The sequence below is a fragment of the Protopterus annectens genome, chromosome 12.part0 (genome assembly GCF_019279795.1).
Source record: "Protopterus annectens isolate FY-2018-M chromosome 12.part0, PAN1.0, whole genome shotgun sequence".
In the NCBI taxonomy this organism is placed as follows: Eukaryota; Metazoa; Chordata; order Ceratodontiformes; family Protopteridae; genus Protopterus; species Protopterus annectens.
This window is the reverse complement of record NC_056746.1, coordinates 1,189,039,429-1,189,063,723: the sequence shown is the minus strand read 5'-3', so window position 1 is coordinate 1,189,063,723 and position 24,295 is coordinate 1,189,039,429. Positions and strand designations below refer to the sequence as shown.

The window sequence follows — 24,295 nt, the reverse complement described above, 5'->3', positions numbered from 1 at the left end:
CATCGGTATATTTTCGCTTCTAAATATTTTGGTGCTTGGTTCAATTATCCTGATATGTCTTCGGTAAGCCATCCGACTACCGACATTCCGAAAAAACGCAAAGATAAAGACAGAGACAGGCCGCCTAGGTCAAAAGCTGCCGACGACGCTTCTCCTAAGCCAGTCGCCAGTTCACCGGTACTCATTGAGAGGCACCTTTGCAGCCCCTGATACCCGCTATTTCAGATTTGCAGGCCTCTACTGAGACCCATTCGGAGTCCAGTATGCCGTGTGATGCTTCAACTGTGGAACCTATGGTTGTCTCTACCTTGGATGGGTCCAGAGCTGCTGTGCAGGCACCGGCTTCTGAGGGTGTATTCAGGCCTACTGACTTGCATATTAAGTCAACGCCATCTTCTTCTTCAAGGCCTAAAACTCGAACCATGCCTAGAAAACTGACGCCCAGACCGCATGGTCAGGCCTCTATGCCTAAAAAACAAATGATAAAAATGGCTGAAGACCTCATTACTTTAATTATGGGAAGCCAGCCTCCCCCCTCTGAGACCTAGCACTGAGTTTGCTTATGATACGTCTGACCAGGATTCTGAATTTTCTGTTTCCTCTGATGACCAGGATTTACCCTTATCTACCTATGAGGATTCTGATGCTGAGAACTCTATTCCCTCTGCTTCCCCCCCAGAGGATTTCTCTTTTGGTGAAACCTTGCATACTCTCAGGGAGCATTTTCGTTGGGAAAGTCAGAATTTCTCTGATTCTAAAAATAGGCTTAGGGATTTCTTACCCCTGCCCCAGCACAGGCCTTTAGCCATATCTCCTGTACTAGACATTGTTGATGATGTCTTTTCGGAATCTAGCTTGACCTCTGACTCTTTACCTCCTGCTCCCAGAAAACCTGATAGATATTACATGGTCCCTGACTCTCTCAAGTTCCTTTTTAAAAATCCTACTGCGGATCCTGTGACCATTTCACAGGGACCCAAGGGCATTAAAGCTACTTCTGCCAAAAATCCTACCCCCTCTGATAGAGACTCCAAGGCGCTGGATAGATGGGGTAAGAAGGTATACACTTCTGCAACTTTGGCCATTAGGGCCTTAAACTGCCAGTTTCATATGTTAAAGTATCAGCAGCATATTATTGGATTGCTTAAACAGAAAATTATGTTGATTCCTGATTGTGCTGAAAATAAGGATTTACAGGATTTACTGCATTCAGCTGAACAAGTTGGAAAACATGCTTTGCAATGTGGTTTTGATTCACTAGAGGCATCTTGCAGGGCTGCTGTAACTGGGTCTGTACTTACAAGGCATGCTTGGCTTAAGGAGCAATCCTTGCCAGATCATGTTAACTCATTAAATCTGAGTGACGCCTCCAGGTGCATCTGCAGTTACCTCCTACTGACTCCTCTAGGCGTCAAATATTGCTTGTTCATATTTGCATTAGTAATTCCAAAACCATGCTACCTACAATGTATCAAAAGATTTTATGTTGAATACATTATGGCAAACACAATTGTAGTGAATATTTGTTAGAACTGTAAGGTGATAACCATTTTTTTTAAAGGCTGAAGCGACAAACACTGGGAGGTAAAGGTACACAGTCAAAAGAGTTGTACCAGAGGGAATGAGTTAAAGAAGATTTTTTACAAGTACAACCTCCAAGGTTTAGTAGGCATTGGCCTTCCAAGAATTGATCCTTTCCTGCCTCTTCCAGACCTTCTCAGTCCAAACCCAGATCCAGCAGAGCTCCCAGGCTTCAGTCCCAGGGTACGCACAGGACTAAGCAGTGGGGGGCCTCCACTTCCAAATCTGGGAGTAATAAAACTCCCCCCTATGGTAAACTGTCTCAATGACTTTTTTTTTAAACTTCCAAGCAATTCTCAACTGACTGCCCCTTTTGGGGGAAAGATTGCTCTTCATGTAAAGAACTGGGAACTCATTACCTAGGACAAATGGGTTTTAAATATAGTGTCCCATGGATACAGATTTCACTTCCACACGTTAACAACACCAAGCGGGTGGCCAGATCTACCCCCAAATCAGTGGACAGAGGCCCAAAAGCAAGTGCTTTCTCTCTTAAGCATGGAGGCTATTCAGTTGGTACCAGAAGAGGAAAAGGGACAAGGTTTCTACTCAAGACTTTTCCTGGTACCCAGAAAGGACAATTCATGGCGTCCTCTCCTGGACCTGTCTACTCTAAACACCTTTTTGGTAATTCCAAAATTCAAGATGCTGACTCTTCAATTGCTCCCTATGCTAGGAAAAGATGCCTGATTGGCAACATAGATTTAAAGGAAGCATACCTGCACATCCCAATCAGGGAATCTTGCAGAAGATACCTACGCTTCAAAGCAGGCTACATGCACTATCAGTTCTCTGCGCTGCCCTTTGGCATATCTACTGCGCCCAGGGTATTCACAAAGTCCCTAGCTCCATTCATTGCATTTTGCAGGCAAAGAAATATTCAAATATACCCATATGTGGACGATTGTCTAATTCAGGCAGAAAGCCAGGACATACTTTTGAATCATCTGGCCTTTGTACAAAGGGTGCTAACTTGTGTGGGGTGCACCATAAACGAAAGAAATCACGCCTAGTACCCTGTCAACAAATTATATTCCTGGGAGCAAGCTTGAATACAACTTCCCAAATGGCTTTCCTCACGCCAGAGAAACAAATTCATTTGACAACCTACTTCAAACAAGTGGCCACAAAAACCCTGCTATCTGCAAGGCAAATACTACAAGCATCAGGGTTCATGGCCTCCTGCATTCTTCTTATTCCATATGCAAGACTGCATATGAGGAAACTACAATGGTATCTAAAAAGCCTATGGTGTCAACATTCTCAGGATCTAGAAGCAATGATTCCTGTCATACCTTGCCTATGCCTAGAGTTCCTTTGGTGGTCAGAGGCCTGCCACCAAAACAAGGGACTACCATTCACACTACCCCCTGCTGCCCAAACCCTAACAACAGACACATCAGATTATGCATGGGGGGCTCACCTGGCAGGGAAGTGCATTCAGGGCAAATGGAACTCAAGTCAAATGCACCTGCATATTAATCAAAAAGAAATGTTAGCTGTACAAAATGATCTGACAGCCTTCAAGGACCACATTCTTCCAGGACAATTAATGGTAAAGACGGACAACACCACTGTTATGTGTTAAATAAACAAGCAGGGGGGAAAACATTCTTACCCCCTCTGCAGACTAGCGATGGCATTGTGGAACACAGCCCTGAGCTACCAAGTGCATCTACAAGCTCAATTCCTGCCAGGAAAGGCAAACACACTGGCAGACGAATTAAGCAGAAACCTCATGGATGCAAGAGTGGAAACTGGAACCAAGGATTTTCAACATGTTGACAAGCAAATGGGGGAGCCGAGATATAGAACTGTTTGCCTCCCCCCAGAAATATCAGTTGGACAAATTTTGTGCAAGGACTCCCCACAAGCAAGCTTGGAAAGTGGATGCTCTGTCCTTTAGCTGGAAAAACCTATCAGTTTATGCCTTTCCTCCTCTGCCTCTGCTCTCCAAAGTACTACTAAAGATCAAACAAGACAAACCAAGGACAATTTTGATTGCACCAGACTGGCCACGCCAACACCGGTACCCCCTCTTGTGCAGTGTGTCACTGTTGGCTGGCCCCATGGCACCTGCCTCATACTCCTACCCTATTGTCTCAGCAGGAGAACTAGATTCTGCACCCTCAGCTTCACACACTGAACCTAGCAGCCTGGCTAATTACCTATTCTCTCCTTTACCATCCCTCAGTAAACCAGTGACGGATATCATTTTAGAGGCAAGGAGGCCTAGTACTAGAAAATCTTATGCTGAAAAATGGAAAAGATTCTGTGCCTGGAACCATTCTCAAGGGATGAGCACAGCAGTGCCCAATTTACCTCAGATTTTACATTACTTAACTGAGATGCTTCACAAGGGCCTGTCTTTCTCCTCCATCAGAATTCACGCCTCAGCTATTTCAGCTCATTATAACACAGAACCTCCCCTCTTCTCTCATCCACTGCTCAAGCAGTTCCTCAGAGGGGCCAAAAATTGACGACCACCCAGGAGAGCTCCAACTCCAGTTTGGGACCTTAACTTTATGTTGGAGAAACTCACCCTTCCTTCTTTCGAGCCAGCTGCTTCTGCAGACTTCATAGTTAAGTACTAGGCTATCGGCCCAAGGGCCTATGTAAGCCTAGCCAACAAGGTTCTCTGGCGTACGCCACCCAAGAAAGTTATTTTCCTGTGCTACTGTCGGGCAGAGACACAGAAGTGATCCCCGGGGTGTATTTACTATTTCCCATCCACTCATCAAGATTTTTCTTGAAGAGTGCTAATGAAGAACTTTGCTTGACATAGATGGGTAGTCTGTTCCAGAGTATGGAAAGTCTCTGGGACAGGAATCTATCCCTCTGGCATGTCCTGTTTATTGTGGTGACAAGGTTTAGGTCCCTAGAGCGTGTAGCTCTGTGGGATTGGGATTTCTTTAGGTGTAGCATGTCCAACAGCTCTGGGTTTGACATAGCTTTATATGTTAGGCAGAGATCACCTCGGAGTAGGCAGTATGCTACAGACTAAAGCTGGAGTTTTTTGAGGCGGTCAGTGTAGGGCATTTGAGGCCAGTAATCCTCTTTGTGAGGTACTTCTGTGGCCTTTCCAGCTGCTGCAGATGTCTTATGAGGTACATTCCAAAAGGGGCATTGTACTCTATAATGGGTCTAATGAATGTTGAGTAAAGGGGAACAATGACCTCTTTTTTCCTGGATGAGAACCCTTTTATGATGAGGTGTGCCATGTAGAAGGACTTCCTGACTACTGTGGCGATGTGACTGTCAAAGGAGAGACTACTGCCCACCTGGGTCCTAAGGTCTCTTATCATGCATTCGGTGTTAAGTAGATTGCTGCCTATGTGGTAGCTCATGGGTACAGAGTTTTTACCAAAGAGGATGACACTGCACTTTTTGGCATTGAGCTTGAGGCCATGGCTCTGACACCAGGCATCTGTCTCAGCGAGGCCCTTCTGTAGGATGTCCACATCATTTGGGGACTTGACTATGGCTCCTAGTTTGCAGTCATCTGCAAACTTCATTAGCCAGAGGCCTTCTGTGTTAGCCTGTACTTCAGAGAAGTAGATACCAAACAGGAGAGGTCCCAGTACGGAACCCTGTGGTACTCCACTTGTCACTGCTTTGAGGTCAGATTTGGAGTCTGCAACTTTTAGAGTGTGGGTTCTGTCAGTGAGCCAGTTGGCAACCCATCTTGTGATGTAGGGATTTATACCTAGTTTAGTGAGTTTAGCTATAATTCCAGAATGGGGGATGGTGTTGAAAGCCTTGGCGAGGTCAAGATAGGCTATGTGAACCACCTTACCCTCATCTACGGCTTTGGTGACTGCCTCAAAGAAGTCGATCAGGTTCAGGAGGCATGATCTGCCTTTCACAAACCCAAACTGGGTGGGATCCAGAGTTTGGAGGTTACCAATGTCTTTGTTTATGAGTTCCATGATGATACGTTCCATGGCCTTGCAGACCAGGCTCGTCAGGCTAATAGGTCGATAGTTCCCGGGATCAGTGGTGGCTCCCCCTTTGTGGAGTGGAATAACTGTTGCTGTGCGCCATTCAGTGGGCACAAAGCCTGATGTGAGGCTATTATTGAACATGGTGCTTAAGTGGGGAGCCAATTCGTTCTGAGGTTCGTGTAAAACGCAGCCTGGTATGTTGTCCGCTCCCATGGATGCTGTGTTTTTGGCTTTAAAGAGTGCAGCTTTTACCTGCGTAGTTGTGATTACAGGGACTCTGCATTCTTCCTGTATAAATATTGGCCCTTTAGGGGGTGAGAGGGGGATAAAGTTAGGGGAGCAAGGCTAGGTGTATCGGAGGCGGTTTCAAATTGTTTTATCATGGTGTGGATGGGAGGAGAAATGGCGTAGGCATTATCATGAAGGAACAGTATCCTAAGAGTGTTTTGGAGGTGAAAAGAGCGTCGGATAGGGTGATGTTTATGAAGCTGGAAATTGATGGTGTAATGATGAATGTTGTTAGTGCATATGCTCCACAAGTTGGGTGTGCGATGGATGAGAAAGAAAAATTTTGGAGTGAGTTGGATGAAGTGGTGATGACTGTACCCAAAGGTGAAAGACTGGTGATTGGAGCAGATTTCAATGGGCATGTTGGTAAAGGGAACAGAGGGGATGAGGAAGTGATTGGTAGGTATGGTGTTAAGCAAAGGAATGCAGGTCAGATGGTAGTGGATTTTGCGAAAAGGATGGACATAGCTGTGATGAATACGTATTTTAACAAGAGGGAGGAGCATATGGTGACATACAAGAGTGGAAGAAGATGCACACAGGTGGATTATATCTTGTGTAGAAGGGCCAGTCTGAAGGAGATTGGAGATTGTAAAGTGGTGGCAGGGGAAACTGTAGTTAGGCAGCATAGGATGGTGGTTTGTAGGATGACATTGGTGATCAAGAAGAAGAGGATGAGTGTGAGGGCAGCACCAAAGATCAAATGATGGAAATTGAAAAAGGGTAATTGTGAGGTGATGTTCAGGGAAGAGTTAAGACAGGCACTGGGTGGCAGTGAAGAGTTACCGAATAGCTGGGTAACTACAGCAGAGCTAGTAAGAGAGATGGGTAGAAAGGTGCTTGGTGTGACATCTGGAAAGAGGAAGGAGGACAAGGAGACCTGGTGGTGGAATGAAGAAGTACAGGAAAGTATACAGAGAAAGAGGTTGGCGAAGAAGTGGGATTGTCAAAGAGATGAAGAAAGTAGACAAGTATAAAGAGATGAGGTGCATGGCAAAGAGAGAGGTGGCGAAGGCTAAGGATAAGACGTATGAAGAGTTGTATAAAAGGTTGGACACTAAGGAGGGAGAAAAGGACCTGTATCAATTGGCTAGACAGAGGGACCGAGCTAGTAAAGATGTGCAGCAGGTAAGGGTGATAAAGGATAATGAGGGAAACGTACTCACAAGTGAGGATTGTGTGTTGAGCAGATGGAAAGAGTACTCTGAGGGGCTGATAAATGAAGAGAATGAGAGGGAGAGAAGGTTGGATGATGTGTGGATAGTGAATCATGAAGTGCAGTGGATTAGCAAGGAGGAAGTAAGGATAGCTATGAAGAGAATGAAGAACGGGGAAGGCTGTTGGTCCAGATGACATACCTGTGGAAGCATGGAAGTGTTTAGGTGAAATGGCAGTGAAGTTTTTAACTAGATTGTTTAATGAAATCTTGGAAAGTGAGAGGATGCCTGAGGAATGGAGATAAAGTGTTTTGGTACCGATTTTTAAGAATAAGGGTGATCTGCAGAGCTGTAGTAACTACAGAGGGATTAAACTAATCAGTCACAGCATGAAGTTATGGGAAAGAGTAGTGGAAGCTGGGTTAAGAAGGGAGGTGATGATTAGTGGCCAGCAGTATGGTTTCATGCCAGGAAAGAGCACTACAGATCCGATGTTTGCTCTGAGAGTGTTGATGGAGAAGTACAGAGAAGGTCAGAAGGAGTTGCATTGTGTCTTTGTGGATTTAGAGAAAGCATATGACAGGGTGCCTAGAGATGAGTTGTGATATTATATGAGGAAGTTGGGAGTGTCAGGGAAGTATGTAAGAGTGGTACAGGATATGTACGAGGGTAGTGTGACAGCGGTGAGGTCTTTGGTGGGAGTGACGGATGCGTTTAAGGTGGAGGTGGGATTACATCAAGGATCAGCTCTGAGCCCTTTCTTATTTGCAGTGGTGATGGACAAGTTGACAGACGAGATCAGACAGGAATCCCCGTGGACTATGATGTTTGCAGATGACATTGTGATCTGTAGTGAGAGTAGGGAACAGGTGGAGGGGACCCTGGAGAGGTGGCGATATGCTCTAGAGAAAAGAGGAATGAAGGTCAGCAGGACTAAGACAGAATATGTGTGTGTGAATGAGAGGGAGGATAGAGGAATGGTGAGGATGCAGGGAGTAGAGGTGGCGAAGGTGGAGTGAGTTTAAGTACTTGGGATCAACAGTTCAGAGTAATGGTGAGTGTGGAAGAGAGGTGAAGAAGAGAGTACAGGCAGGATGGAGTGGGTGGAAAAGAGTGTCAGGAGTGATTTGTGACAGATGAGTACCAGTAAGAGTGAAAGGGATAAAAAGATACAAGAGGGTAGTGAGACCAGCTATGTTATATAGGTTGGAAACAGTGGATTTGACAAAAAGGCAGGAGTCAGAGCTTGACTTGGCAGAGTTGAAGATGTTAAGATTTGCACTGGGTGTGACGAGGATGGACAGGATTAGGAATAAGTATATTAGAGGGTCAGCGGTTGGAAGGTTTGGAGACAAAGCCAGAGAGGCAATATTACGTTGGTTTGGACATGTGCTGAGGAGGGATGCAGAGTATATTGGGAAAAAGATGCTAAGGATGAAGCTGCCAGGTAACAGGAAAAGAGGAAGGCCTAAGATAAGGTTTATGGATGTGGTGAGAGAGGACATGCAGGTGGTTGGTGTGACGGAGCAAGATGCAGAGGACAGGAAGAAATGGAAACAGTTGATCTGCTGTGGCGCGACCCCTAACGAGAGCAGCCGAAAAAAGAAGAAGGGGGGTAAAGTTAGCACTGAACCTGTCTACCAGGATGTTGGCAATATCAGTTGGTTCTGTAATGTTCGTGCCTTTGTGCTGTAACTGAGAGCAGATCTGGGTGTTACCGTCGAGATTCTTGACATAGCTATAGAATGCTTTGTGGTTGTCCTTGGAATGTGGCGATTTTTGTTTTCATAGCTAGCTTTGGAGGATGTTATAAGGGATCTCAGCTTCTTACTGAGGCTGACCAGGGATCTCCTCCACTCATGGAATTTTACTCTCTTTTGCAACAGTTTCTTCCTTCTGTTGTACTGTTTGTTTATGGCAGGGGACCACCAGATTGGCTTCCTTTTTTTGGAGGATAGCGTCTTGGTTCTGTTTGGGATAGCACGTTCCATGCACTTGTGTAAGTGCTTATAGAGTGCATTTGTGTAGGATTCAGCAGTTGTAACTGTATTGCCCATCTGCATGGGTGTCATGAAGTTCACCACTTCTGTCTTAAGAAGCATGGTTGGCTTTGGAGAAATTTTTTACTGTGGTTTCCTTAACGGGGGGTGGGGGCGGGATGTGGATATCAAGGGTGATTAGCTTATGGTCGGATCGGACCAACGAGGAGTTGACTTCAGGTGTGGAACACCAGTCACTCATGTTGGTAATGACTAGGTCTAGGATATTGTTGCCCCTGGTGGGGGTGTGGATAAGTTGATCCAGGGCATTGGAGTTTATGAATTCCAGAAAGTGTTAAGCTAAGGAGTTGGTACACAAGTAGTTTTCCCAGTTAATGGTGGGGTAGTTGAAGTCGCCCATTATTAGGGTGTTTGGTTGAACCCTAATATTTTCCAGTACATCAAGAAAAGAGGAGTGGGAATCCTGGGGCATGGTGGGGGATCTGTAGCAAGCTACAATTTGGATTGCAGTTTTGCCCAGAGTTAGTTGCACTTGGATAACCTTGGATGCATTATGCTGGGCAACTAGCCTGGAGGTGTGGATATCCTTAATGAATATGGACACCTCCGCCTTTGGTGTTTAGGTCCAGGTTACATGGCCGAATAGTGTGGTATGAGTTATAGCCTGGTAGTGCAGGGGTGCTCTCTGGAGCCTTGAACCAGGTCTCAGTCACTGCACAGATATCTATATTCTCCATTTTAAGGAGTGCCTCAAGTGAGTGCATTTTGAGATTTAGACTTCTAGCATTGAGTAGCATTACCCTCAGGTTTTGCTTGCCTGTTCCTGTTATGGTGGTGAATTTGTTATTTGAACCTTGCCTAAAAAGGCACTATAGGGGCAGCAAGAGCTTTAGCCAGTATCCGGAATCCCAGGAGCGACGGGTGCAAGCCATCTGTGGCAAAGCATCATGGTCTGTCGACCATGTCATCCCAAGCAGATGGATACTGGATCCTCTTAGAATGACACCAGAACCTTAGCCAATTGTCCTTTCTTGGAAAACAGCTTTACTTTTAGCAATCACGTCAGCAAGAAGGGTATCTGAATTACAGGCCCTTATGGCACTGGAGCCTTTCATCATCTTTCATGCAGACAGGGTGTCCCTCAGGACCAACCTTCTTCATGCCCAAGGTGATATCCAGTGTACCCCTTAATCAGTCCATTCATTTGCCAACCTTTTTTCCTAATCCACAGAACAAAGGGGAACGGATACTGCACTCCTTAGATGTGCACAGACAACTTAGATACTACATGGACAGGACTAAACCTCAAAGGAAATATGAACAACTGCTGGTGGCATTTGCTGCAGGGGCAGAGGGGAAGGCTATTTCAAAGCAAACCATTTCCTAATGGATAGGCCATTGCACTAATTTCTGTTGCAAGCACCATGGAAAAACCTATCCCACAGGGGTTCAGATCCCACTCAACCAAGGCTGCAGCTACCTCTACAGCCTTTCTCAGAGGCATCCCTACCAGGGACATCCTAGAAGCTGCTACCTGGAGTTCTGTACATACTTTCATCAAGCATTACCATTTGCCAATTTTCTCTAAATCCAGAGCTGGCTTTGCCACTGCAGTCTTGCTGGTCCTAATGCTATCTGAATTCCTCCTCCCATCCTTAGCTTTGGGAATCTACCCAAATGTGATTGCTGCAACAGTGAAACATGAAGAACATAGTACAGTTGTGTACACTTACCATAAATGTATATGTTCGAGTATATTCACTGTTGCAGTCCTGGTTACCCTCCCTTCCTCCAGCCCCCTTACTTCTTTTGGCTATACCTCTACTCTCCTTTACTATGCTCAAAAGCTTTTTGGTGTATTTGCTTTTTTGTTGCAGGTATATCCTTGTTTATTTGTAGATTTAATTGCTTCCCATTGTGGGGCACCTGACATTTGGGGCAAGAAAAACTGATGTAAGACGTCTGCTGCATGTTTTATACCCCTGATGACCTGACATCACGGAAGAAGGGACAGCAACTGATGCAAGACCCAAGACTTTGTTAATCAGGCTGACTGAGGGCTACTGCAGGCAGATAACCCAAATGTGATGACTGCAACAGTGAATACACTCGAACATCTACATTTATGGTAAGTGTACACAACTGTACTTTACTCACTCAAAAGACCTTAACCTGGTATATGAGATTAATAAAACCTGCTGGAGGGACAGATTTTTCTCCCAGAGGTTACCACACCTTTGGAACAGACTTCCACTTCATGTCAAACAGAGCACCTCATTGGACCTTTCCAAACGCAATCTGGATGATTGTATGGGTGACCGTAAATTCAACCCGTGGTTTCCACCTGTGTCCTTCTTGGGCAGGGGCAATAGGTGCTGTTCATGGAAATAAGGTTAAGAACTAAGCTAGGCTTTTAAGGGCCCTAGGGCCATTACCCTAGTAACTTCCTATGATCCTTAAAAGACATGAAACTAGAATTTTCCATTTCTGGTTTTATCCGGTACAAAATATCATCTGCAAATAAAGCCAACTTTTCATGTTTACCTTACCAGCTATATCATTAGTCCCTTATTTACTTTGCCAGTGGTTCTAAATATAATACAAAAAAACAAAGAGGAAAAAGGACACCCCTGCCTGGTTCCTCTTCTCAAACAGAACTTATCAGAGGGTCCCTCCCACACACACTTTAATTTTCACCTCCAGTCCCTCATATATCCTCATAATCAACCTCATTATCTTATGAGTGAATGCAAATGCTTACATTGCCGCACTCCTAAAATTCAAGCTTCCTCATGTCAAATACTTTCTCTGTTATCAAGGCACACCAAAAACAGAAGTATTTTCTTGTATTCTGCTTCCCTGTGGATCACCATTGTTCTGTTAATGTTTTCAAATGTTTGCTTCCCCTCCACAAAACTACATTGATCCATATCTATCAGTTTTGTCATCACCTCTGCCATTCATTTAAGTGAAGTAAATACCTTGACTATAAAAGGAAATTATTCAACATGGCAACCTAACATCAGGTGATATTATGCTATTATAAATTTGATAAAATAACTACCTACAGTGATATGGAGACTTGATTACTGGAAAAAAAATCAAGATATGATGAAAGGTATTGTTTTGAACCCCCCCCCCCCCCACACACACACACACACACACCTATTTGTGGATGCAGCTAAACTTGTTGGTCTAGATATACTTCTCCTAATGCCTTTGTGAGGTACAGTTTGATTTGTCTTGGGTTGAGGTAGCAAGTGAATGTTTTTTGCAAGTATCTTTAGTTGTCTAAGATAACTGTCTCTTCCAGTGTAGCTCCTCACATATTTCTTAATTGTGTAGTTGCATACGTTCTTGTTACAGTTCTGTAACACTATTCACATATCCAACCACTTCTCTTTATGGAGGTGTTTTTCAAAACTACTGTAACAAACTTTGTCTTTCTTTTGTTTCCCTTCCTGTACTGCATACACACTCAATTTGTATTTTCAACTTCCCATCTATACTTGTACTTTCTATATGCCTTCTCTTCTCCCTATTATTAATACATTCTAATTTTAAAGTAATGTGATTATATGATGACACTAAAAATTCCTGTTGTGTGTGTTTGATGAATGTCCCTATAAATATGATTGTTTTTAATGTTACTGTAGCTTTACTGTTAGATTTATGTTTGTAATTTTGAGCATTATTTGAAATATTTCTGTAACTAAAGCCTTTTTTCCCCTGATCTTCCACTGAAAAGGGCTATTTTTGCCACATTGGACTTTCTTAGTAAAGAAATGCAAATTAAAATGCGTCTGTTATTTCAACAGATACTGTATTTAACAGTTATTAATTATAGTATAATTTTAATGTTAAATAGGGAGTAGTCATCGTAGTACAGTTTTGTTTAAATGCTAATTTTTTTTTATTAATTTAGACTAGGTCAGCAATTAATGTTTGTCTGTCTTTACTATGGCAAATGGGTCCAAAAGGAAAAGTAGCCCCCTTTAAAATTATCCTGAGGCTATTAATGCTAAATTAAGAAGAATTGATTAAGGAGCTTCCCTTTCTTGTGCCTCTTGTTTCCATTGAAGTGAGTGTAGGCTGTAGAATAGTGTTTTTTTTTTTGAAGTCCTATTTTTCTTGGATGAATTTGCCTGTGAGCATATTATGGCATAACTGATTGGTGTGCGTCTCCACATTGTAGTCTGCTGTGTGAGATCCTCACCTTAACTCATATTTTAGAATGTAAAAGTTTGTTATATTTGAATATCTTGCCCTCCCAACAATGCAGTTAATATTTTTTTAAAGATCTTGAACTGGGGAAGGATGAAGTGGTTCTGATCATGCCAGGAATCCTATAATTTTAACAAGTTGTATTGAATTACATAAAATGGATAAACATTCTTTGAAATGGAGTAAAATAAATATAATTGAGTTTTACATTTTCTCCACTATCAGCAGGGCCCGAAGCTTAACTCTTACCCTTGTCCAGTATGCCATAAGGTGTACTCGATGCAGAAGAGGCTTACTCAGCACTTGAAGACCCACAGTGCTGAGAAACCCCACATGTGTGACAAGGTGAGTGAGAATTTTTTGCAGTACTGCTACAGCTGCCTGACCCCGTCTCATCTTGATAATCATTACAGCTAGTTGCTTGGCATCTCTGAAGGTACAAGATTGTTAATATAATTTGATTACATTAAAGTTGTTTTTTAGACTCCTGTTTCTCTTATCTGTTTGCCTGGGCAGGGCTCAGTGTATCATTCCTAGTCAAACTGTATTTGTATGATTTTGATATTGTTTTGGCGATTCTGTACCAAACGCCAGTCACCTAAATTAATGGGTCAGTTTGGTAAATTAAAAAAAGTTTTGGAGAAAGGTTGATTATTAGGTGTGGGCAGGTCAGTCTTTTTCTCTACAGTGTAGCATGCAGTTGGTTGCTGTGCTGTCCCCATAGTTAGCACCACTTCCATGTCTCTTCCCCCTCTGTCACAGCATTCTTCCTTCTTCTTTTCCTCCTCACCTGCTACTGACTTGAGTCCCTTACCACCAGCACTCCCTGTCCTCCTGTGTTGTCTGCCTCCTCCTCCCCTCCACTGTTATAGCTGCCTGTTTCTCAGCTAGCTGCAGTACTTCTCCTATGTTCTGTATGGGTGTCCCTTCTTACTGTAAGGCTGAATACCCTTCTTTGTCAGCATCACTGCTGTTTTTCCTCTGGTCTTGCCTCTTGAATGACTACCTCTGGTTCTGACTCCTTTTCCGTACTTGTCACCAGTTTCTGCCCACCCACCTTGATTTCTTATCTGTTTTCCTGCTGACTGTCTCACCTTCTCATTTTTCCATGCTTTCTGCCTATTTCCTGACTTCCTGCACCTCCCTGCATTGTCCTTCTGTACTCTCTTGACTACCTCTGCCCATATCTTCATAGTTTGCATAATTCATTCTTGTTTTCTGTCTTCCTACTGTCCCCTCATCTGCAGTTCTTTCCTGTTCTGTCTTATCTGATAAGCCAAATCACAGCCTTCTCAAGCTCACATTTTCTACCCTGAAAGTTTGCATTCTGTTGCAAAACCCATAGTCTCTGCCACCACAAAGGCTTCTGAGCCAGAACTTAGCCCATCACTTTCTTTACCTTGCCATCTCAGTTTCATAAAATCAAAGAATCACAGAATTGTAGAAAACACAAGGCAACTGGGCCCTGTGACCATTTATGAGTTGCCAGTACCCCCCCCCCCATTAGACCTTATCTCCTTTTTCAAGGAGCAATAGGCCAGTCATACCTAGGGGTGTCCAAATGAAGAGATAAGTCAGCAAACAAAGGAAAGTAGTACTGCTGAAATTGAATTCATCCTAAAGTCTTAGTGAGTACTTCACAAGGTTGACCTTGTTTTTCACAAAATATCACCAAGACAACACTGATATACAGACTGTGTTTTATGTAGCATATATCGTGGACAGAAGTAGGTCAAAAATTAAAAAAAGTTAGCTGGGTGCACAAGACCCAGGATAAAAAAAGTGCCCAATCCTGGTAGGTGCATTGGTGCCAGGGCTGGAAAAAATGACAATGTAGAATCCTCAAAATATGGGAGCATCCCTACAGTGGGGCCAGGTCAGGCCCAGGAGGAGGATGGATGGGCCTACCCCTGTTGTAGAAGGAAATAGCAGTCCACAAAAATCACAAAAACTTGCCAAAGAAGAACCATAACGACGATAGAGTGGACTATTGAGGATAAGAAAGAAATTGTTGTGCAAAAAGCCAGAATTTCCAGACACAAGATATACAAAAAGATTGAGAGAAACTAGAAGGAAGAAAAATACTTCCACGAGAAAAACTGTTAGAAGCTTCAAATAAAAATTTGTGTTCATTAATACAACAGATTTGTGAAAAACATTATACAGACCAAGAAACTTTGATCTGTTTGGGAAAATAAGCATCTGAGGAACTGCAAAAAATATAAACAACAAATGTAGAGATTTTTGAAAAGTATAAAAAAGAAATACGGACATGGGAAACAGAGAGATTTGATATGGTGCAATATTTATGCAAAGCCAAATTAATCAATACAGAAAGGCAGCCCCAAAGATATTTGAAGAGAAATACAGGCAAAGGCATCCAGTTATGGAAAATTTCACAATAAAAAAAAAAATCACAAAGAGGGAATGTAGAAAAGAATATTAGTAAAGTAGAAGTTAAAAAAAAACAAAAAAAAAACAGAAGTTGAAGTTATGGGGTGCCTGTGAAGTGAAGGATTTGGTGTAGAAGGTCTAACACAGGTTACATCACAGCATGATGGAATGAGTCCTCAATGTAAGGAGAAACAGGACAATCAGGAGACATATAAAGAAGAAATATGGGCATGAGAAAGAAAAAGAGATTTAATAATGTGTAATATTTATGCAAAGGAGAATGCAAAACTAATCCGTACAAAAAGAGCAGCACCAAAGATATTTGAAGGGAAATACAGGCAAAGGAATCCGGGCACAGAAAACTTTACAATACAAAAATAAGAAGACAAAGAGGAAAAGTATAAAAGAAGATTAATCATGGAGAAACTAAAGAAGTAGAAACTGAGGTTATAGAGTACCTGCGAAGTGTAGAAAAATCTAACTCAAAAAACACCACAGCAGGATAGAGCAATGGACACCCAAATTAAGGAGAAGCCAGTGGAACAGGAAGCACCAGGTCACTTGCCATATGAAGATATTTTGGAGCCTTCCACAAGAAACTAGTATAAATGCTCACTTGAAGCTAGACAGCAAGGGAAGGAACAGGAAACTGTGGCAACTCTGATGTTGAGGAGTGATAGGCCAGTGAGTTCTCATATGACAGAGCAACGGATGACACAGGATGAAATTGAAGAGAATGTGCAACAGGAACATGATATAGAACATTCTGTAGAATGCCTGCAGGAAATGGAGAACAAAAAATGTGCCCCTAGTCTGGAAGAAAATGAGCTTAGAGAAGAGTTGCTTAGACATATTAGGATCAAGGAAAGAAGTAGACTGCAGAATATCAATAAAACCCAAAGGTTAGAAGTTTGATAAAACAATTGAACACAGTAATTAGGACTGCCCATAGAGATCCATGCGATATATAACAGAAGCAAGCAGGATATATTAATGTGCAGCTAAATTCATAACAGATAAAATTCTACCAAAAGAACACAGGGTAGTAAGGGAAAGGAAGGGCAAAAATCGAATACCATCATGGAAGTATCGAATAGAGAAAACTATAAAGCAGTTAAGTCAAGAAGTGTCACTGTTAGAGTATAGAAGAGGGAGCAGATCAACAAAAATACTCAGAAAGGTAGACATAATAAAATCAATGCACAGTATTATAATGGATCAGGATTTATCATACACTATTACAAGTAATGAATTAAAAATATCAGCCACAGGCAGAAAAACTTAGAAGATATACAGATAATATAAGGAAAAGTACAAATAAGCAATTTATTGATGACCCAAAAAGTTTTATAGAGCATTGGGAAACAAGGTAAAAGAAGTGGAAATACCACCAAAAAAAGAAGAAATAGATATATTTTTGGAGAAGTATTTATGAAGATCCTGTGGAACATCATAAAGATGGTAAATGGATAGAAGTAGTAAAAGAAAGAATAAGAAGTTCAAGGGTACAGGATATGAAATGGGATGAAGTAACATACAGAGAGATAAAAACAAAGTTAAGAAAAGCCTCTAATTGGAAAACCCCAGGCCCAGATGCAGTACTTAACTTCTGGTTAAAAGTATTAACATCTTTGCACGTAGATTTACCCATGAGTACGAACTATTTATATGCGCACTCTGAACAGAAACCGACCTGGCTAACAACAGGAAAAGCACTGCACCTACTTAAGAGTGAACCTGCAAGCTACATTAAAAATTGTAGACCAATAACTTGCCTTTGGATGGCATATAAACTATACACTGGAATTGATGCCGACAGAGTTTATAGTCATTTAGAAGAAAACTCAATTATGGCAATAGAACAATAGGGCAATAAAAGAAAGTCATATGGAACAAAGGATCATTTGTTGTTAAAGTCATAGTGGAGGACTGTAAAAAGGGGAAGAATCTAAGTATAGCATGGATTAACTACAAAAAAGCATTTGATAGTATCCCACATTCATGGATAAGAGTGCTTAAAAATGTATAAGATATATCCTGCACTGATAAATTACATCACAGCGACCATGAAACAGTGGCAAACCACTTTGCACTTAAGCCATGATAAAGGACAAATAATTATTCCAGGGATAAAAGTCCAAAGGGGGATATTCCAGGGTGACTCTGTCACCGTTGCTCTTTTGCCTTGCCCTTAACCCAATAAGCTGTCTGCTTAACAGATTAGGTCATGGCTATAATTTGTCTCCCAGAAAGGAACAGTGTCAAGACTTCTCATCTTCTCTGTCAACGATTTAAAAACTGTATACCTAATCAGATGAGGAACTGAAAGTACAACTGCAAATAGTCAAAACTTTTTCAGATGATATAAGAATGTCATTTGGTCTTTAAATGTGCAAAAACAACCTTTAAAGCAGGACAGCTGCAGCACCAAGCTAACAGTTTGGGACAAGAATGTGATATGAAAGAACTTGAGCAAGAGGGAGTGTGTAAATATCTGGGAATTGATGAAGGATCATCAATAAAACATGAATAAATGTGAATAAAACTTAGTAAGGAATATTTTAGAAGACTTAAATTAATCCTGAAAACAGCATTGGCATCTAGGAACAAAATTCTAACTATAAACCAATTCGCTCTTCCTGCCTAACTTACAGTTTTGGAGTGACTGACTGGCCCCAAAAGGTGTTTGATAGATTAGATAGGAAAACAAGAAGGACGCTTCATACTCATCAGATGATTTATAAAATTCAGTACGTACCAAAATTATATCTTCCCCATTCTGAAGGAGGTATGGGCCTCCTTGAAATTGATTACATGTATAGAACTGCAATCGTGGGACTGCATACATATCTGCTGACCTCAGAAGACCCAAACATAGTGAAAGTTTTGAAACATGAAGAAACTAAATCAAAGATAACTTCCTTTCGTAGTCTAGCAGAAGCATATCGGCGCCAAGTGAGAATGGAAATCAAAACATAAGTAGATAAAAATCAGGCAGCAACTGAATGTGTCAAAAAAACAAAAGAAAAGACCATAAGCTGAAGGATCAGATAAGAAGGCAAGAAATATGGAAAATGCATAAATATAGTTGCAAGTATAGAAAACTGCTGGAAGAACTTCACATTGATCAGGATCGAATGTAGCAATTGTTAAGGAGAGGCAAATTCAAACCAAGAGATGAAATGTTAATATTGGTGGACGAAGATAGTGGGCTAGGTACACGTTGTTTTACAAAGTCCATTGAACATGTGAGAGAAACAGACAGATGTGGGTTTTTTAAAACAGAATTGGAAACAGTTGCACACCTTGTTGCTGGTTGTGATATACTAATGGCAGAAGGACTGTATACTGAAAGGCATAATGTGACAAGACTGTTGCACTGGGAATTGTGCAAACATTATAATATTGAAGTAGGTGAAAAACCCTGAAAACATGAGCTGCAAAGCATCACAGAAAATGTTGAAGTCTACATCACATAGGATCACCCATTACCAACAGTTCAAAGGATAGATGAGAGAAAAATGGATATAGTGGTCCATGAAAAGAAGACAACAGTAGCATTGATCATTAAAATTGCTACACCCAGTAACTACAGTGTCTTGTGTACAGACAGACACTGAGTCATAACATATCAGGATTTGCAGGCAGAAACGAGAACAATGTGGAATAAAGATACCCAGACAGTTCCAGTAGCAGTAGGAGAAATGGATCTTATCAAAAAGAATTTACAATCATATTTAGATATGTTACCAATACAGGTTACTCCGTACGAATTGCAGAAGTCGTCATTACTGGCGGTGCTGCGAAGAGCACTTCTGGCTGAGATCAGTGTGTGAATCAGTACTACTTTCATGAACTTTAATCATACTTTGACTTAGGAATGGGGTCCATTCCTGTCATGGTATTAGAAACCCAAAAGATTTGGAGAAATTAAAAAGGGGTAAATTTGTGGATACTCATCCAGTTGTCAAACTCCTTTTTGAAGGAAGAAAGTAAAGTGCTTAATTTGGATTGGAAGCTTATTCCAGAGAAGGAGTAAGTGTTGGATGACAGATATGTCTCTTCACCATATTTTATTTACTGAACTAGGCTTGTTTAAAATGTACAAATATTGCACTTTTTCACATTAAAATTTAATCCACTTTTTGAGCACCACTTGTTGACTTGCGAGTTCCATATGGAGATTCTGTATATTCGAAGGGTACATGAGAATGATGCTAAGTTTGCAGTCACCTGCAAATCTGGTTAGCCAGAGATCCGTATTTGTAATTTGGAGATCTGTGAAGTAGATGCCGAATAGTGTGGGTCCCAGTATGAAACCCTAAGGAATACCACTGGTTGCCTTCAGGTTTGTTGAGGACATATCTGCCACATTCACTAGATGGGTATTAGCCCTCATCCAATTTACTATCCACCTAATTATGTATGGACCAATTTGGAGCTCTTTCAGGTTGTTTATTAATTATGGTTAGCATGTGGTACGGTATCAGAAGCCTTAGCCAGGTTGAGGTATGCTGTATAGACAACTTGTCTACTGTCTCTGGCTTGTATTACTTTTGTAAAAGTTCAGAATTCATTAAACAGGATCTACCCTTATCAAAGCTGAGCTACTGGGAGTCAAGCCTAATAACATTTTTGATATCATAGTTAATTAGGACAGTTGTGGTACTCTGCATGGCTTTACAGATGAGATTACTTAGTTTATTGGGTATGTAATTTCTGGGGTCAGTAGTAGGTCCACATTTGTGAAGTGACTTCTCTACAGCTGCATGCCATATGTCAGAGACAAAGCCAGTGGCTAAGCTCAGGTTGAATAGCTGTAGGAGTATGTCCTGTCCACTAGGGTATGTTTTGTATGGCTTATCAGGCAACAAGCACCATCGATGGTGTTTTTTGATTTGGATAGTACTTTTTACAGATGCTCTTTGCTTATAATTTGGGGGGGGGGTGAGATTCTGTGGGATTTGTAGGCTTTGTCTAGTTTTTTCAGGGGTGAAATTTGTACTGAATTTGTTTGCTAGTATGTTGGCCATCTCTATTGTATCCTGAGTAGGTAGTGCCATTTTGGAAACGTGTTGAGCAGTGTTGGGTTTTATTCCTTAATTGTTAATGTAACTAAAGAAAGATTTGTAACTGTCTTTAGCTTATGATACCAGTCTTAAGTTCATTAGGGTTGCTTTTGTTTTCCTCATGATGTTTTTTAGTTCCTTCAATAGCTTTTTAATGTTAACCGTGATTTGAAGTTTTTTTTTGTTTTACTGTACTATTTAATAAGCTTCTTTTCTTAGATTGTGTTGATATATATATATATAATGTGTGTGTGTGTGTGTGTGTGTGTGTTTGTGGACTGTCTGGTTGGACTTCCAGTTTTTTCCGGATCTAGTAGGTTCTGCTAGATCAATGCATTCATCTAGGTGCACTTTGTGTAATTAATTGGGTCAGTGTCTGAGATAATACAGGCAGACTTGAATTATGGAGTCTCTGAACTTGTTTGCATCCAATCATTTGCATATTTTGAAGGAAAAGGTTAAAAGTTTGTGATCAAATTTAACTATAGAAGGCAGTGTCAGGGATAATATCAGTGCCATGTTAGTAAGGAACACTTCAAGAATATTTATCCTCTAGTGGATTCCTGGACAATTTGGTCCAGGGAGTTTTTGTTTATGAAGACAAGGAGATTTTGGGTATAACTTACCATTGAGGTAGGTATCCCAGTTTATTGTGGGGTAGTTAGTCTCCTAGATCTGGAATATTTAGGAAACTAACAGTTTTCTCGGGGTATAAAGTAGGTCCTGTAACATGCTATGATCTGACAGTTGGTCTGTAGTGTGATTTAGATCTCAATCAGTTCTGTTTCTGGGTCTCCAGGGATCTCCCTGGAAGTGATGTGGTCCCTAACGAATATTGATACACCACTGCAGTTAACAAAAAGGTTGGGAGTAAGTGCAAAATCCTAGAATGAAGGACAGTCCCTCTACACTTTTAAACCAAGTTTCTGTAATAATGCACATGTGTGGTCACAGGTCGTGTTTGTGAAAGAAAGTCCCCCAGTCTGGCTACATGTGTGCATCTGTCACACATAGGTAGTGGCATGCTAAGCAATAATTCATTGTGCAAGAGTATCAGGCAGTTGTTACACACTCTTGAGTATGCCAAGTGCTGTGAGGCTGACAGCTGAGGGTGAACAAGCTGGCTAACCTTCCATTTTTGTTCAAGAATACTTTAATATAGTAATAGGTGGCTCATATTTTTAGTGTAAAAGGGATAAGCAATATTACAGGAACATGGCTGACTCATTTTGAAGTGTAAGAATGGGGAAAAGTAATAGATAAAATGAGAAAGAATAGCTTACGGTATTCTAAAACAGTACTGGGCTCTAATAGAACTAGTAGAGAGTGTGGGGATACTGCTACAGGCTAGTACAGCATTGCACAGAGCAAAGCCCACTGCTGCATATCTCAGCAGACAAAACGAAAGAGCCAACAGAAAATTAGCTAGGAATTTGGGCAGAAATGCCTACGTCTAGAATACAGTAGTAGCAGTTTAATTCTCTGTCACAGAAACTAACTTTTTTCCTCCAGCCTGTTTTTTTTTTCTTGTAATTAATCAGAGAAAGCTTTGCTATCTTGCATAAACATGTTGTTTCTTGTATGCTGTTTATTTATATTGTGTATTTTATTTATTTTAGTGTGGCAAGTCATTCAAGAAGAGATACACCTTCAAAATGCATCTGTTGACTCACATTCAGAGTGTTGGCAACAGCCGGTAAGCTGATAACATGCTGAGTGAGGCTTGTGAACTGTATATTTTTACTTGCTGTTTTAAATCTTCCTCCAACCAAACAGAGTACACATTGCGCAAAGAATTCTAACTGAAGTCCCACAGAAACGTATGAGAATAACTTTGGTATTTTTTATATTTTCGTATGTACGTTCTTTGAAGCAAAGATGTTCTTAATTACATATTTCTTGGTGTGCCGCAAACTGTGTGTGTGTGTGTGTGTGTGTGTGTGTGTGTGTGTAGGTGTGTAGGTGTGTGCCAGCGCGCATGTGTTTTTTTTAATTTCTCCAAAAGTTTTGGGTTTTTAACTCCATGACAGGAATGGGCACCATTGTAAGATTAGAGATGATTAAATTAGTATTGCTTCAGTCTCTGATGTTATCCAAGAGTGCTTTTCTCAGCACTCATAAGGCAGCTGAAATTGCCTCCTTCTGCAGTCATATGGGTTTACATGAGTTGGTAACATATTAATTTTTGTTAGTGCTGTTGTGCCTGCTATTATTGGAATTGTCCGAGTATCTTTATTCCATATTGCAGCTGTTTTTGTTTGCAAATCCTGATATTTTTATGACTTTGCATGTCTCAGTGCATAAGATGATGTAATCACTGGGTGTAATAATTTCAGTGTTTAACATTATTTCTGTCTTTTTTTCTCGGCCCACTATATCTGATTTTCTTGCATAAGTTTTCTTAACTGTTGGTATTGGATGATCCCATGAGATCTAGACTTCATTTTTGTCATTATTGATTTGGGGTCCATGTTTCCAGTGCTTCTCAGCTATCTGTATATTGTATTGTTTGCATCATTCTTGCGACATTGCATTCCCTTTTAGTATATAGATCTTCAGCCAGGACTGTGTCACGACCAGAAATAAGATGTACAAATGTTTTCAGTTCTGTTTTCCATAACCTGTGAACTGCCATGCAAGTAGCCCACTGTCTTAGGGCCAGTATTTAGTCTTTTATATTTTGGTTTAAATTCACCTCGACTTAACCACTCCTGTGCCAAATCCTGGTGAATGTGTACTTGTTCTAGGAGCTGTGAGCTTTCCAGTTTTCCTTCCTTTTCTTCTGATCCTTTTTTTTTTTGCACTTTCAGTTGTCTACTTCTGGTTTATTGTCCATTTTCACTCTTTTCTGAAATGCTTTTGCTAAGCTAAGCAAAGATGTCTTAGATTTTTCTGTTCGTGCTTTAGAACTTTCACTGTGTTTGGATCCACTGATGTCAGTGAATATGTATGCAGTTCCATGATTGTAGACCTGCAGAGTCAGTTTTGAGGAGGCCCTTCCTCCTTCAGACCAATGAATATATGTATTTTTGATAAGCACTGTTTATATGTTATTAAATAAGCATTTTTCTTCTGTTGTTGTCCAGCTGATTTCAGTGTTTGGGGCCAGTCAGTCACACCAGAGCTGTAAGTTCGAAAAGGAGAAGCAGATTGATTTATAGCTTGGAATTTTACTCCTAGATGTCAAGGCAGTTTTCAGTTTTAGCTTTAGTCTTCTGAAGTATTCCTTACCAAGCCTTGTACTCATTTGTTCACATTTTATTGTTGATCCTTTGTCTATTCCAAAATATTTATACTCTGCTTCCCCCTTCAGTTCGTTTCTTTTTATCCCATTCATGTCCCAGGTTGATATTTTCTTGGTGCTGCAGGTTTCCTTTTGTAAACGTTGCTTTTGCACGTTTATCAATACCAAACATCATTCTTATATCATTCAAAAAAATTAACTATTTGTAATGTTGCTTGATCTTCATCTGATGAGCTATACAATTTTATATGGTCCACAAAATCTAAATGAGATGTTTGGGAACAAGGATGGTTTCTGGAAGTTAAGTTGTAATCAAAGCCTAGACTATTAAGTAGAGCTTACTGGATTGAGTGCAAGACAAAACAGCAGTGGTGGCAAATAGTCACCCTGGAAT

General features: G+C 41.1%; 1 protein-coding gene across 6 annotated transcripts in view; it reads left to right on the top strand.

Annotated features, from left to right (window-relative positions):
• The window catches only part of ZNF335 (zinc finger protein 335), a 1,318,033-nt gene that overhangs the window by 631,246 nt on the left and 662,492 nt on the right, over positions 1 to 24,295 (top strand). For 5 of the 6 annotated variants that reach the window (XM_044090241.1, XM_044090239.1, XM_044090240.1 and 2 more), the window contains 2 exons: positions 13,420 to 13,539; positions 22,277 to 22,353. In XM_044090241.1, the coding sequence (XP_043946176.1) occupies positions 13,420 to 13,539; positions 22,277 to 22,353 (197 nt within the window). The remainder of the gene's footprint in view (positions 1 to 13,419; positions 13,540 to 22,276; positions 22,354 to 24,295) is intronic. The other variant, XM_044090238.1, reaches the window with a different exon arrangement.